This window comes from Liolophura sinensis, chromosome 13, assembly GCF_032854445.1.
Source record: "Liolophura sinensis isolate JHLJ2023 chromosome 13, CUHK_Ljap_v2, whole genome shotgun sequence".
Lineage (NCBI taxonomy): Eukaryota > Metazoa > Mollusca > Polyplacophora > Chitonida > Chitonidae > Liolophura > Liolophura sinensis.
The window spans coordinates 20,354,435-20,371,419 of record NC_088307.1 but is presented as its reverse complement, the minus strand read 5'-3'; the positions used below and the strand labels follow the sequence as shown (position 1 = coordinate 20,371,419).

The 16,985-nt window shown below is 40.3% G+C and overlaps 1 protein-coding gene across 1 annotated transcript in view; it reads right to left on the bottom strand.

Moving 5' to 3' along the window:
* LOC135480964 (thrombospondin type-1 domain-containing protein 4-like) overlaps positions 1–13,214 on the bottom strand; it is a 44,819-nt gene extending 31,605 nt beyond the window's left edge. The window contains exon 1 of the mRNA XM_064760895.1: positions 13,086–13,214. Within this exon, the coding sequence (XP_064616965.1) occupies positions 13,086–13,214 (129 nt within the window). The remainder of the gene's footprint in view (positions 1–13,085) is intronic.
* Positions 13,215–16,985: the final 3,771 nt, after the last annotated feature.

The following is a 16,985-nucleotide window of genomic DNA, read 5'->3' as shown; positions in this document are numbered from 1 at the left end:
ATGTACACAGTGCTCTTGTTATATCATTAATGTTACTGTAATACTATACGGTAGGCCTGTACATATAGGCCTACCGTATGTACATATAGGCAGTAGGCCTGTACATACATATGACAAGTTATTTGTAAGTTTACATGACCTGCTGCAATTATACATTGGTGTTTAACGTTCAAATTTTACTAATATTTGTGCTGGTCTGATATGCGCGAATTTTAATTGTATAATTTAACAGTATATATATGTAGATTTACAACTGCTTTGTAAATTATCCATACCCGCATATTTACCCCATTTTTTGTTGACGTACGCGACATGCTGCAATAATGTTTATGTAAAAATTCTACAGCCATTTTAACTTTCACAGTTTGCTTTGATTTGCACCGTAAATATACCAAAATTTTGTACAGAGTAATCATTGATTGTTTAAAACTCTGCTCATTGGTGCAGAAATAATTCAATGACGGATCTTTGTAATGAATACATGGCAGGGTAAACCGCAGTTCATCATCTAATGGTTAACTCCTGCATTCTTTAGTGTATAGGGTCAAATTTACACGTATGAAGGGGATTCTGTTGTATGTAGGCTCAGATTTACACGCATGCCGGGGATTTTTGTGGTATATAAGCTCAGTTTTACACGTATGCCGGGGATTCTTGTGGTATATAGGCTCAGGCTTACACGTATGAAGGGGATTCTTGTGGTATATATGCTCAGATTTAGATGCATGCGGGGATTCTGTGGTGTATAGTCTCAGACTTACACGCATGCCGGGGATTCTGTTGTATATAGGCTTAGACTTACACGCATGCCGGAGATTCTTGTGGTATATAGGCTTAGACTTACACGCATGCCGGGGATTCTGTTATACATAGGCTCAGACTTACACGCATGCCGGAGATTCTTGTGGTATATAAGCTTAGACTTACATGCATGGCGGGGATTCTGTTGTATATAGGCTCAGACTTACACTCATGGCGGGGATTCTTGTGGTATATAGGCTCAGACTTACACGCATGGCGGGGATTCTGTTATATATAGGCTCAGACTTGCACTTATGCCCGAGGTTCTGTGGTACATCGGTTCAGACTTACACGTAGGCCGGAAATTCTGTGGTATATAGACTCAGATTTACATGCATGTCGGGGATTCTGTTGTATATAGGCTCAGACTTACACGCATGCCGGGGATTCTGTGGTGTATAGTCTCAAGCTTACACGCATGGCGGGAATTCTGTTGTATATAGGCTCGGACTTACACGCATGCCGGGGATTCTGTGGTATATACACTCAGACTTACACGTATGCCGGAGTTCCTTGTGGTATATAGGCTCAGGCTTACACGTATACCGGGAATTCTGTTGTATATAGGCTCAGACTTACACTCATGGCGGAGATTCTTGCGGTACATAGGCTCAGGCTTAGACGTATGCCGGGGATTCTGTTATATATAGGCTCAGACTTGCACTTATGCCGGGGTTTCTGTGGTACATAGGCTCAGACTTACACGTAGGCCGGAAATTCTGTGGTATATAGACTCAGATTTACATGCATGTCGGGGATTCTGTTGTATATAGGCTCAGACTTACACGCATGCCGGGGATTCTGTGGTGTATAGTCTCAAGCTTACACGTATGCCGGGGATTCTGTTGTATATAGGCTCAGATTTGCACGCATGCCGGGGATTCTGTTGTATATAGGATCAGACTTACACGCATGGCGGGGATTCTTGTGGTATCTGGCTCAGGCTTAGACGTATGCCGGGGATTCTGTTACATATAGGCTCAGACTTGCACGTATTCCAGGGGTTCTGTAGTACATATGCTCAGATTTACACGCGCGCCGAGGATTCTGTGGTACATGTAAATAAGGTGGGCTTATATAACACAGTGAAACTTCATACATAAATCGGTACTTGGCATAAAACGTGAACTAAATAAATAATTGAAGAAAAATGTAGGGATTCACGTAGGGATTCACGTCAGAGTAGGAAGGTTTGGACATTATTCGTGAACTCATTAGACAAAATTTATTTATCTATTTGATTGGTGTTTTACTTATGTATGACGGTGGCCAGCCTTTTCGTTGGAGATAAAATCAGCAAAATTCAAAAATCATATTAAACATAGGTTTTATACAAAATTGCTAGCTTTTATGCTATATCGGCGGAGAACAAAATTATGTTTCAAAAGACACACAGCTGATTTGCTGGAGATGACATTCGCCCAGGTCATACCTTGCCTCTTTTCAACATTATTTGCGTGATTCCGTCCTATTTTGGGAAATGACCTTTGGATTATTGGCCGGAACGTCTATCTTGGTTTATGGCTGGTACAGGTATACGAATGTCTGTTTCGACCTATAGATTCTGGGTTAATCATCTTTTACGACAAGCTTCCCATGAATGTTGAGATGCTATTCTTCTTTACTCCCGGAAACTCACTTTTGCGGGGATTGTGAACTGTGGCTTGGACACTGTTTAGGTTGTTTCATTGCGTTGTTTTCGTGTCGTTGGGGTTGGACCCTGTCTCAGGCTGTCAAATTTTGCTGACCAATAAAATGTTTGATATTCTTGTGGATTGTAGAGAATTATATCCATGTAACATGAAGGCTTTACCAAGCTGACTGCAACTGACAATCAGTTATTTCACTGCATGGGTAATTACCGTAATCTATGACTATATTCAACCGGAATAACCTCTTTAATGGTAATGCCACCCACTCTGGCAAAACGCTTGATCACAGAGACCTGCGGCCAACAATTCTGGGAGCTGATAAATATTAGCAATGGGCACGTTTACGAGCTGTCTTCTGCCTGTATCAAAGTACTGCTTTAGGCTCCCATGTACTTCCGCTTCTGAAACTAGGGCCTTTTCTGCACCAAGGCGAATATGAGTGCCACAATGCCTGTGGTAATATTTGTAATCACAGCAGGATTAAATATCCTCATCTTTTCATATAAAGTATATATTTATGTCCCTGTTTTTGTTTACATGTGATGTTTGCCATGTTGTATCCATTTTGCACTGACGGTCGACCATCTGCTGATTCGACACGTGCGTCTCTGAAAATATGAGTCGTTAAACGGAATAAATACATGTTGTACTGGTTCTTGAGGAAGAAACCATGGTTCTATAAAATACCCGTGTTACATATGTAATCATCTATGCCTCAAAACAGACATTTGTGTAACAGCCGTCATCCAAGCGGACGTTAGAGTACAGCAGTGGCAATTAGATATATAGGTGAAACATAGGTGCCTCCAGGTGAAAACAATGAACTTTTAACAAATCAGACCGTATCCTATAATGGATGTATTGATTACTACGACATAAAACACTCATGAACTCAATTAATAATTTATGACAATAAAATAAAGGCTATTGTCTCTTATATTTAAGCCCACATGAGACATAAGATCTACAAAACCTATCTCAGATTAGGGTTGATAACAAACATACTCTATCTGCGCAATATGTCCATTAATGCAGGGAGCGTATCTTGCCAAACGTTTCGGTTTAATGCTTATCCGAATTTTACAACGAAAAGCTCTCTCATGTTACATAGAAGCTTAACTGTCCCTAATGAAATGAAAACTGTTCATTACAACGTACGTGTACAGTAGCCAATGAGTCTTCAATATGCTTACAACATGGAGAGTAACATCATGAGCTGCCACGACAACATGTCCTCCAGATTAAGGCATGTCAAAATTCAATGTCGAATAAACATATACCAAGGTGGGTTTGAGTTATCGCATTGAAGTGCCTTTGCAAGCTATTAGCTTGTGCAGTGTACATGTAAGGCTAACAGCATGAGTGACAACCCGAGCGATACTACTGGCACCTGGAAGGTGGACCAGACATGACGAGTTATAGTTAGTTTCTCTAATATTTGGTGGCATCCTCGTCATTGGAATTGTTGGAAACGTGTTACTGACTGCTCTCATAGCGCTGGTGAATAAGCTACATTCTACGATGACCCTGTGTCTGGCATGTTTATCTCTGGCTGACTTGATGGTTTTGGTTCATGTTTCTCTATGGCTGATTTGATGGTTTGGTTCGTGTTTATCTCTGGCTGACTTGATGGTTTTGATTCAGAAATAGCTGTGGCTGACTTGATGGTTTTGGTTCATGTTTATCTCTGGCTGACTTGATGATTTTGGTTCAGGTTTATCTCTGGCTGACCTGATGGTTTGGGTTCAGGTTTATCTCTCCTTGACTTGATGGGTTTGGTTCATGTTTATCTCTCCTTGACTTGATGGTTTTGATTTAGGTTTATGTCTGGCTGACTTGATGGTTTTGGTTTATGTTTATCTCTGGCTGACTTGATGGTTTGGTTCATGTTTCGCTGTGGCTGACCTGATTGTTTTGGTTTATGTTTATCTCTGGCTGACTTGGTTTTGGTTCATGTTTATCTCTGGCTGACTTGATGGTTTTGGTTCAGGTTTATCTCTGGCTGACCTGATGGTTTGGGTTTAGGTTTATCTCTGACTGACTTGATGGTTTTGATTCATGTTTAGCTGTGACTGACTTGATGGTTTTGGTTCATGTTTATCTCTGGCTGACTTGATGGTTTGGTTCATGTTTCGCTGTGGCTGACCTGATGGTTTTGGTTCAGGTTTATCTCTGGCTGACCTGATGGTTTGGGTTTAGGTTTATCTCTGACTGACTTGATGGTTTTGATTCATGTTTAGCTGTGACTGACTTGATGGTTTTGGTTGATGTTTATCTCTGGCTGACTTGATGGTTTTGGTTGATGTTTATCTCTGGCTGACTTGATGGTTTTAGTTGATGTTTAGCTGTGTGTGATATGATGGTTTGTTTCATGTTTAGCTGTGTGTGCCTCGATAGTTTAGATTCCTGCTTAGCTGTAGCTGTCTGATGGTTTTGGTTTTCTTACCTATTATTACTGTACACATTGTAATTAAAACAGCTTATACTTATGACTAAAACAGCTTGTTACATCGAACCTTACATCCAAATACAACATCTTGTAAATCTGTATATTGGTTTTGATTTTCAAATATATCGCTAAATTCGTTTAATTTTACATTCATGTTTTCGCTTAATTTAGTTTCTTGTGTACACGACAGTGCTAATCATATTTCTTACAACGAGATGCTTTTTACATATGTTTTTTTTGTGGTTCAATTTGCGCTGAATATAACAATATTGAGTCAGGATCAGTGCGCGTATCCGTGCAAGGGAAATATGGTTACGGTCAGTGAAAGTATAATATTTCTTACAACGAAATGAATGTAAGAATATTTAGTCAGGATCAGTGCGAGGATCCGTGTAAGGGACATATGGTTAGGGTCAGTGCAAGGATCCATGCAATAAATATGTAGCTACGGTCAGTGCAAGGAAATATAGTCAGGATCAGCGCAAGGATCCATGCTAGGGACATATAGCTAGGGTCAGTGCAACGGTCCGTGCAAGGGACATATAGCTAGGGTGAGCGCAAGGATCCTTAAGAGGGGCATGTAGCTAGGGTCAGTGCAAGGATCCGTACAAGGGACATATAGCTACCTGTAGGGACGGTGCATGTTATACATAGTTAGGGCCATTGCAACTCAATATAGTGAGGCCCAATGCAAGTATGGTATAATTACAGAATTTGCCAAACATGCCATACTGGTATTCACATCAATCTACAGCTTATTATGTTCAATGAACCGATTTGCTTGTAATAGTAAAATCTGGGGCTATGAAAATACTGATTTTTTGAAAAAAATTTACCTTGATATTTTACGTGATGTTTTACTCAGTATTAGTCGTACTCCCTATTCTATAATTTATGGAAAACTTTGGAGGCTCCCAACAAATGATGTCATTAAAACGAGAATGGTTGAATTCTGAGGATGAATATTTAAGGTGAACACGAAGATGTATGTTATACAATTACAGCATCTATGAACAGTGTGATTTCTGGCAAATTGTCACACGTAAGTGGTGAAATACGACCTCTTGTCAATTTTACCTCAGTCAGGGCTCACTCTGACTATTCTTCAAATTGCTGAAACAATTGCAAATTAACCCCCAGCGAAATCGACCCCCAGCACCATGGCTTAATCAAAATTAGGTAAAAAACAAAGCAGTCATGTTAACTGCAATATATTAGACATTACTGGCCTAGATTTGCCCAAAATGCTTTGTTGTCACCATATTAAAACAAAGCAAAGAGGCCATGCCTCTGGGATGCTTAGTCCAGTATAACTGAGAGTAAAACCAGAGCCGTGACGACCGTGTGATAGCTGGCAAATGGTCACACATAAACGGTGAAACGCAGCCTCTTGTCAATATACCATCTAGTGCTAGCAAACCCTAGCACCACGTAAAAGAAAATGCAGTGGTGTAAACTGTAATGTATAATACGTCACTGGTTTACAACTACTAAAAAAAATCCAGTTTAACTTTCCATCAGTTTTACCAGTGATAAAGCCGAATTAGCACGAAAATCATCGCTCCTACGGAAGTCAGTGTTGGTGACAATAATAGACCTCCAGCGTATATGGGGCCGTCCTTTCAGCTAAGAAATACAACTCTGATAATGAACTGTGCAGAGTTCAATTGGGTAAGACCCTACTTAAGCAAAGGAGAACGTACTGTTTCTCGCTGAAGTTGTCAGTAAGTCACCTGAGCTATCCCATGCTGCCTTCATTCTGCCTTCAATATTGGTTAAAGTCTGGTTTTGATATTTGCTCTATGTCGGTAACGGTATATCAATAGCCTAACGAAAGCAGTTTTTCCGTGCCTATACTGGCAGTGGATATTCGAAATTTCAATTTAGCTCAGTTTTTTGTGGAGCACTGGACTTCGGCTGCTGAAACCCGAGTTCAAATCCTGGTGTGACCCACGTAATGAAACCCTTCAGCCATTATAGTTTAAAGAACAATTAGAATTTGACAAACTCACACAAAGCTGTGCTCCTGTCGACAATTCCAAGCATCGGTCAGAGGTAAAACTGAACTCCACTGAAACAAAAGCCAAAAACGAGGTGTGAGGAGTAACTGGAAGTCATGAAACGACTTGCAGCACTTGTTACTTTTGCAGTTATTGTTACTTTACACTTTGTTTTTCATTAGCTCGTATAAGTGCAGTCACTGTTCGTGACAGTGTTGAATATAACACTTTAGTTTTAAGAGTATATATATGTTTGCGCATTTGTAAATATGGGAAATTTTCTGAGGATGACAATGTTGAAATACTTGAGTTGTGATTTCAACTCCCAGAGTTTCACTTCATATCATCTGATGTCCACACTATTATGTGTTGTAATATAATTAGAGACATACACAACAGAGAGTAAAACCAGAGCAGCTACGACAATGTAATAGCTGGCAAATGGTTACAAATAACCAGTGAAATACACTCTCTTGTCAATTACCCCAGTCAGGGTTGTATTCTAACTGTTCATGTAAATGCATAAACAGTAGCAATTTACACGCCTCCAAGCACCATGGCTTAAACAGAATTAGGTACACACATGCGTTGATGTTAATCGCAATTTATCTGACTGGTCCAGAACTACCATAATGATGAGTTGTCATCACATTTAACATACAATAACATTAAAACAATGCAAAGGGATCAGACCTCGGGGATGCTCAGTCCAACAGCGGAATCTTGGTTTACACAGAAATACAATACAATTAAAGGCCTACGATATAGAGGGTAAAACCAGAGCAACGTGTGATAGCTGGCAAACGGTCACAGGCAACCGGTGAAATACGGCCTATTGTCAGTTTACCTCAGTCAAGATTTTATTCTAACTGTTCAGGTTAAGGCATAAATAGTAGCAATTTACATGCCCCCTAGCCTCACGTCTTAAGCATTTCAGACAAAAAAAAAACAAAAAAAACCCCCAAAAAACACAGTGATGTGAATTACTCAGCATGCTGTTGAGCGTTATAGGATGTTGTGCCAACCACTAAGAACGTTAATATGGTGGACATACAAGAAAGTTGACCCACCGTAGGTCATAACCTTGTTGCTCGTCGTTGGTGTATCTATACCTTATGGATAACAGACAAGATAAAACTGAAAAAAAGTTTTGCTTCTTGGTTACCAAGGCAAGCAAGTGTTATGATATCACTTCCAACAGCTTTAGCTTAAACAAATGGTGATCATAGTAGGTGCATGTTGCGGTAGAGAGCCGTACCGCTCAATCTTATGGAAAATGTTTATTTTTTGATTGCAGTTGACGAATTTACGATATATATATATAGTAAGGAAAATCAATGCGTCCTTATAAGCTTCAGAGAAGTGGTATTAGCAGAAGTGGTATTAGATGTGGTATTAGCATATGCATACTCTAAGCAATGGTGTTAGGTGAACACTAAAATATAGTCTAGAGGGATTTCAGTGATTTTGGAAAGGCGTTAGGAAGTCAGCATGAACTGGACAAATATGTATCTCAGTTGCGGTTTGATTGATTACACAGCCCCTAGCACCGGGTTGAACGGAATTGGACAGACTTGTTAAGCAGAATGCCAGAGATTCTGAACACTCATCTCTCCGTATTTACTTACAAGAGAATTATGCTCTGTAAGACTGTAGAAATATAGAGTGAAGGCACTTGATGGAATAACCATGATACGTTAATTTTTAACGGTAATAATTTATTACTTGAATTGAAATCGTCACATAACACACAGGATTTAGCCCTAACGTGTACATGTACATTTCTCCTTATAGTATTTGTTAGATCCGTGTGTTATGTCCTGTGGTATGCGGATAACAGCCCGCATCTTTCCACCATAATGATGGCCGCTGTCATATGAGTGAAATATTCTTGAGTACGGCGAAAAACACCAATCATATCAAGAATTTCCTAAATTCCTCTAGTCGAGCTGTCTGATTTTTTATTTTGTTACTGTGCTATGCAATGAAAACAATTAATTAAAGCGTTCTAGTTGAAATGAAACCGTCATTAATTTTTAATTTTTTTTTCCTACTGGCACATAAATAATTCAATACCAGGCCTACATAGCTATTTACCGGTATAAATCGCATTTAATCAACCGAGTATACACTTGCTGATAGTGACCTTCCGGATCAAATACGTATCCACAGCACCATGAGTAACAACTCTACATTAACCGAGGACATATGGCATTTTGACCATAACGGACGGGTTATAGTTACTATGATTTTCGGTAGCATAATCCTCGTTGGAGTTGTTGGAAACGCGTTAGTGATCGGCCTGATAGTGGGAGTAAGGAAACTACATACTACAGTAAACCTGTGTCTGGGATGTTTGGCTGTGGCTGACTTGATGGTCTTGGTTTTCGTGCCGATTCAATCGTGGCACATTCTTTACAATGTGGACGACTCCACCTTAGGATTACATTTCTGTAAGTGCATTTGAAAGTCCGTATACATGCATTTGGGAATTCGTATACATGTACTCCCATTAAAATTGCAACTATTATGGCGGTGATACTTATTTTATTTACTTCTCGGTTTTAGATACAATGATATTAAGAGAGTATAGCAGACAATGGTAACAGGCACATATATATTTACACAGAAAGCTACACACCAAAGCTGACATGCTACATGGTACAAGATACATGTAACAAATTTTTTGTTATTCGTAAACTTATCTTAGCTATATCTATCAATAGCTCAAACGAGATTCCATTACTAATTATGTTACACATAATGCTAAACCTCAAACTGTATTAAACAACGTATGGAGTTTTCCCACTTTGTCAGTATCCACGCTCTAGATGTGATCAAATACAAGATTACACCAGAGATAGTTTAGTAATTACTTAACCTTCTTTGGAATAAAAATTATCTTGCATAGACTTGGGTTGTGAATGGTCCATTTTTTTTTACTTTTGCTCTGCAGACGATTTGGGGGTTTAACACATCTGCTGTCTTCTCAGAGACGTAGATACCAAGATTCTGCTGGTTGACTAAGTATCCCAGGGGCCTGGCCCCTTTTGGACTCTTTTAATGCATTCTGCGCAATTGTAGATCAGTTGCGCCTAATAAATTGTAATTTGCTTCGCTGCATTTTTTTTAACCTAATTCTGCTTAACCCATCGTGCTAGATGGTGTGTAAGTTGCTACTGTTTATACATTTACACGAACAGTTCAAGTAAAACCCTGACTGAGGTAAGTTGACAAGGGGGCGTTTTTCAGCACTTACATGTGACCATTGCCCAGCTATCACACTGTTGTTCTGGTTTAACTCTCTATGCTGTAGGTCTTTAGTTATATTAACATTAATTATTTTCTTGTTTTCCTTCCAGGCATATTTCTCAACTCCATTAATAGAGCAGGTACGGTCTGTCCAACTTTGATTTTTTTGCTGATGGGAGTTGAGCGTTATGCTGTTTTGTGTCATCCCCTCAAGTCGATAGGAAGGTGGACTCGCAAGAAAGTCTCTCTACTGCTGGTTATCATCCTGTTGATCACTGTTGGGGTTTCCATTCCTTTTGGATTTGCCACGAAATATGAGCAAGAAATCCTTTATGATAATACTACAGTAATATATTGTTACACCGACTGGAAATTGGTGTGGGTAGAGCCTTATGAAACTGCCGTAATTGGTGTTCTCTTTTTCTTGCCAATTCTTCTGTTGTTCTTGCTGTACGGTAAGATGATCATCACTTTGAACAAACGGATACCACAAAGTGATAATCAAGGAGCCGGTACAAGAGGGGCATCCAAGTCTCGTTCTAAAGTCGTTAAAATGCTGGTGGTTGTAATCGGTGTTTTTGTTATCTGCCTTCTGCCATTCAAAGTTTACATTTTTGTGGATATTTATGACGCGGATGCGACTACTTCGCTGGATGAGAAATCACTTGCCATCATCAACTGGTCTGCGCGAATAGTGGCATACATCAACAACGCGTTGAACCCGGTTATTTATTTCCTAATGTCAGACAATTTCCGGAACGGTTTTAAAGAAGTGTTTTGTAAAAGACGTAAAACGGTGAACCGAACTCTGTCTGTTCCGACAATATCTTAATCACTCTGACATACCATTATTATATTCAGGTTGACGATTGGTTTTCTCCGACAGCGTGAATTCTGTTTGGACACTTATCCTTTGGAAATCCTTATCCCACGAAAATCTTTATCCCATGGCATAGCTAATGTTGGTTTATTTGTTTTTGTTGTTTGTCTATTTGGCCTATTTATTATTGATTTGAAATCCATTTCTAAAGCAGATCAGATTCTGTTGACGATGATGAAGCTTCGCCTTGGACATAAGAAAATAGATTTCGGGTACAGGTTTTGTATTTCTTCTGCCCCTATGTTAAAAGTTAGTAATTACTGTATTCCTGCCATAATTTTTACAAAGAGACCATATAATCTGAAAGCCCGTGCTAAAACCTGGAGTAACTATAAGCACCATCGTACACTGAAATTTCTAGTGGGAATTACTCTCTATGGGACTGTTTCGTTTCTCAGATGTTGAAGTTGCAAGTCACTATGACTTTTACGATAAAATTGAGTATGGTGACATGGTGATGACTGACACAGGATTTCGAATGTCTCAAGAACTTGCTGTGCGTGGTGCTACATTTGTTCCCCTCTTTCATTGCTGGGCGCAAACAACTACCTGGTCGAGTTGTCCAAAATGCTCGACAGATTTTTCCTGTTTGCGAATTCATGTAGAACGGGCTAACGAATTTCAAAATCTTGAAAGAAATAATTCTACTTTCCCTTTCTCGTTTAACTAGTGACATTGTTGAAATCTGCTCAGCTGTTACAAATTTGTTAAGATTAGATTAATTAAGTGAATACTGATGATATTTAAGAATTGTCATCAAGTTTTGTTAGGTTCATCGAAGTGTAAATGTAAAAACGCGAAGGGGTTCATACAAAAGTTTGCACAGAGGTTTTCGCATTCATATTTTGATGAATCAACCAAAACTTGATGTCAATCCTTACAGTTAAAATACAACATTTATGCAAAGTTTAACAACTAAAATTGATGATTTTTAGTAAAACGTTCTTTCATTTTAGTCACCGTCAACAAATATAATGTGCGCCATAACACAACTTTTGAAGATCTACCGACTGTAACATTCTATCACTCCTGAAAACCTCCATTGAAGTGAAGTGTGTCGAGACACAAACAAAAAAGCAATTAACTGTTGGAAATATTAATTAGAGCCGTAAGTATTAATAAGCTTTCTAAGAGATGAAAAATTGTTCTTAGTTCTTAAGTTACAATCCTGGGCCCTGTTTTACAAAACTGACGTAAATTTACGCTGGTTGTAAGCTTAAACTATGGAGTTGCGCCCTCATACATACGACTGGGCGTAAGTTCCTGTGATTTAACATACATCTGCAAAAGGCGTAACTAGCGTCTCTTTTGTAAAACAGGGTCCTGAACTCTGGTTTTATTATTGTGATCAAGCCACAACCCTGATAGCTGCCTAAGCAACGATCAATAGATGGCGGTAAAGTAAGACTATGGTATTGAAATATGTTTCGCTTCCATGTTGTCTTACGATTTTGAGCCCATGGTTGAATGACGGGTTTATGGTGTCGTGGTTAGTGTGTCAGATTCTAATGTGGACATTCCTGCTCAGAATATTGTTCTAGTTTTTGATGCATATTCGATGAAACGTAATTCCATGCAAGTGAAAATATAACACGAGATATTTCATTGAAATAAATGTTAAGTTTTTATTTCGTTTTGGGGATGTCAGGACTCAACCAATGGAGACCCGGTAACATCCTCAAACATCAGACCTGATACTAATATAATGCTTTGTTGTAATTCACCGTCAAGGTCGTATTTACCCTCAGCGCCATCTGCTGGACTACTGGGCGCCTATTACCAGCACTAGAATCTGCGCTTGCCTCCGAAAATGTTTTAGAAAACATGAACTACTTCAGAGTAATATCATTAATAGACACATTGATTTTCTAGTTAAATCTAGTTTACGTTTTACCCCGACACAGTCATAATGGAACCATTGATTCACATAGTTCCCAGTGTCACATTTTATCATTCGGGCTAATGGTGGTCCCTGGCATGAACAGTAGATAATTTGGTCATCTTCTTGGTTTAATTCAAACATCCACATTCTCCAACTGAGGAGTACACACCTCTGGAATGACAAATTCACATATAAAATCTTTAGCCTTTGACAGCATCATCTGCGGAAAGTCCACATCTTTTGGGACATCAGTGACAACCATGTCCATCAATAGAGTGGTACCTACATTCTCCGACATGGCCGGAAATAAAATAATTATAGGCATCCAAGGATTTGAGGGGCCTGAAGCGCTTCCCCATAATGTCCTGGCGTCTTAATTAGGTAATTATAAATGCACTCATATCCGGCTACCGACTCCTATTTTCTGATCACTCTGAGGGCGAGAGCCCATATGAATTTGGTAATTGCACAGACCAGATCCGACATCACCAGCAGTGAACACACTGGCGTGCACCGTCCGGCTTCAACAACAAGCAGGTTTTCTTCTGTCTAGCAAGAAAACCGGAAAATAAACAACAGCGATCCCTCATATTTCCCGGTAACAACAAAAACCCAACGTTATTTCCGTGTTAGTGAAGTTCAGCGTGACTAACAAGATATTACCACTTACGTGATCATTAAACATAATAAATTGAACACCAAGATTTTTATAATTGTTTTATGGGATGGATTATAAAAGACAAAAGGGGAAAAACAAAGTGTTTGATAAGGTTTTCAACGCGCCACAACAACTAGTTGCGCTAATACTCTTTGATACACAAAACAAAACGAGAATCTAATCATCACCCGAGGAAGGACTGGATGCTTTTTAAATAAATGTCAGACAGACGACGGACAACACAAAGGAAATGGCCAAACGGAAGCACTGCGCCAGTGCGTTGTTCTTTCAACAACGTTGTTAAGATAAACATTGATGCCAAGCCCGTGTATGACTTACACTTTAGCCCTTATAAAGGCTTTCTTTACTTATAGGGTCTATTCATTCTATCATCTGCAACCAGGAAAAAAGACTGCTTGTTGATAATGGGTAAGTTACGTGTTACACCGTTAAACCCAGTAACGATAACTAGGTTAGAGCTCATGGCAGCACTTGTTTTAGTAAGGGTTAGTTGTTTTGCAGAACGAACTGTTTGGTGCCTTAGATTACGTGTTGGATCCAACAGAAGTTCCCCGGACAGATAGTAACGTGGTGTTAGGCTATATAACTAATGAAAGTCACAGATTTCATGTGTTTGTAGCCAACCGGGTTTCGCAAATCCGAGAGCACACTTCTCCCTACCAGTGGCACCATGTTAAAACAAACGAGAATCTCGCTGATGATGGTTCAAGATGCATATCTGCAGATGATCTTCTTTACCGATCTGCAAGGATCACTGGACTTTCACTTCTTTGGAATACCAAGTTTCAAGTACCATCTAATGATGCACCATTCAGATATAGGTAGATTAGCTCATTTGTCTAATTGTTTTCGTTGAAAGCGGACTGTACCATATTGTCTGTGGCTAAAGTGGTTTCTGTTGAATCGTAGTCAATGCGACTGGGTTACACTAAGCACTCGATCAAGCACCAAACAACTCCAATATATCGATTCCGTCACTGTGAAACTCTTGAGACAGGCCGATGCTGAAATTTTGTAGGCGGTCCATCGCGAGGCCTTCTCCAGTGAAGTAACTGTCTCAGTTTCACAGGAAATTGGTGAGCCAGGTAGAGGTCGAGGATCTGTTAAAAGTAGAAAACAGACACTCAAGCGTACCAGTACGTTGTACCGCTTGGATTCATTTCTAGATAAGGCCGGCTTGAGGAGTTGAGTGGTGGTTAGGGTTTAACGTCGTACCGGTTTAATGGCAGTAGGACAAAGATTGCTCAAAATTGCCCAGCGTTGTCTGGCATCCTGTGATTCTCCCACAAAAGCATCAGGCGACGGAAAGAGTAATTCGTCATTGCCGTGAAGAGATAGAGCACCAAAGCCGTGGGATGACCGTTAACCAGGTAAGGTCAAGTGGTTTTTGGATAGTGGGTTGTACTTCTGCAGTCTCTACGTATGTGTACAATTGTGTTTAGTGTGGGGAAATTGCGTTGGCCCATAGAGGAACGGAAGGTGGCTGATCTACCCACCGATCGTCTTTACTCAGCTCCTCCGTTTGCGTACAGCGATGTTGACATTTTTGGGAAATGGTTTATAAAAGAGGGTCGGAAAGAACAAAAACGGTACGGTGCCTTATTCTCGTGTATGGCATCGCGGGCCGTTCATATAGAGACAGTGAAAGATCTTTGCACTCACTCTTTGATTCACGCGCTTCAAGGGTTTATATTATTACGTGGATCCATAAGACCGAGGCACAAACTTTACTGGCACAGAACATGAGCTTCACGCTGCAGAGGACGAGATCAAGTCCAGCTCATGCTGGCTTCCTCTCCGGCCGTAAGTGGGAAGGTCTGACAGCAACCTGAGGATGGTCGTGGGTTTCCCCTGGGCTCTGCCCGGTTTCCTCTCACCATAATGCTGGCCGCCGTCGTTTAAGTGAAATATTCTTGAGTACGGCGTAAAACACCAATCAATCAAATCAAATCAAATCAGAGGACGAGATGAATCATGATCGCGTGCGTGAGAATCTGCTGACAATGGAATGTGACTATGTGGCATTTAAAACAAATGTTCCAGCAGCAAGTCATATGAGGGGCGTCTGGGAACGCCAGATAAGGACGGTGCGGTCGGTGTTGTCGTCACTTTTGGCCTCCTCTGGTACATGCCTTGGCGACGAGTCACTTAGAACCTTTTTGTATGAACCATCCTCAGTAGTAAACGGCCGTCCCCTCACTGTTCATGACTTAAACGATCCCCTGCCAGTTAAACAATTTACTCCAAATCTTCTCCTTACTATGCCATCAGGAGCTTTGTTGCCTCCTCCATGTGAATTTAAGCAAAGTGACGGGTACTGTCGGAGTCGATGGCAAAGAGTTCAATATCTGGCCAACCAGTTTTGGCATCGCTAGAAGAAAGAGTATTATCACACCTTAAAACCTTGTCCCAAGTGGAACAAGGATAGACGTGATCTTAATGTTGTTGACGAAAATCTTCCACGTAGCCATTGGCCTCTTGCGCGAGTAAAGGAGACTTATCCTAATTACAACACGCGCGTGCGGAAGGTTCAGTTTTTGGATGATGACTCGTCTCTCGATGCGAAGTGTGGGCGTGAACGACGGTTAAGCCAAATATACCGACCGGCTCAGAAGCTGGATCTGCTTGTGCCAGAGTAGCTGGAGTAGCACGTAAAAATCAGTCCAGAAATGATTTTGACAAAGTGTGTGAAAGCTGTAGTTTGCAACACACTTAACTTGTGTCCCCTAATTGTACGGTATTCGGGTGTGGTCAGGTAGACTTCGGTGTAGTCATCGACCGGTACAGGTCTTGCTTTCCCGGTGCATGCGTTTTTCCCATTCTGCGATTCTGCGTATCAAAGCCAAAATAGTTCGCATTTGTTCTTTTGCTTTATGTGGTGGTAGTTGTGTGTAAGTTTGGTGTCATACTAATTTAGAGAAAATATTCAAAACAATTGTTTTTGTATTCGTCACGTGTCCATGTATTTTGTTCCTTTTACTGTCTTTGTCTTGCAGTTTTTAAGGAGCAAGGATATATTAAAAGCCTTCAGGAGCAGAACACGTTGACTTTTCTTATTTTGCTGAGAGTGAACTTTCGGAAGGAATATCTATCACCAGCACCATGAGTGACAACTCTACATTAACCGAGGACATATGGGAGTTGGACAATAATGGAAAGGTTATAGTTACTATAATTTTCGGTAGCATAATCCTCGTTGGAGTTGTTGGAAACGCGTTAGTGATCGGCCTGATAGTGCGAGTGAGGAAGCTACATACTACAGTAAACCTGTGTCTGGGATGTCTGGCTGTGGCTGACTTGATGGTTTTGGTTCTCGTGCCGATTCAATCGTGGCACATTCTTTACGATGTGGACGACTCCGCATTAGGATTACATTTCTGTAAGTGCATT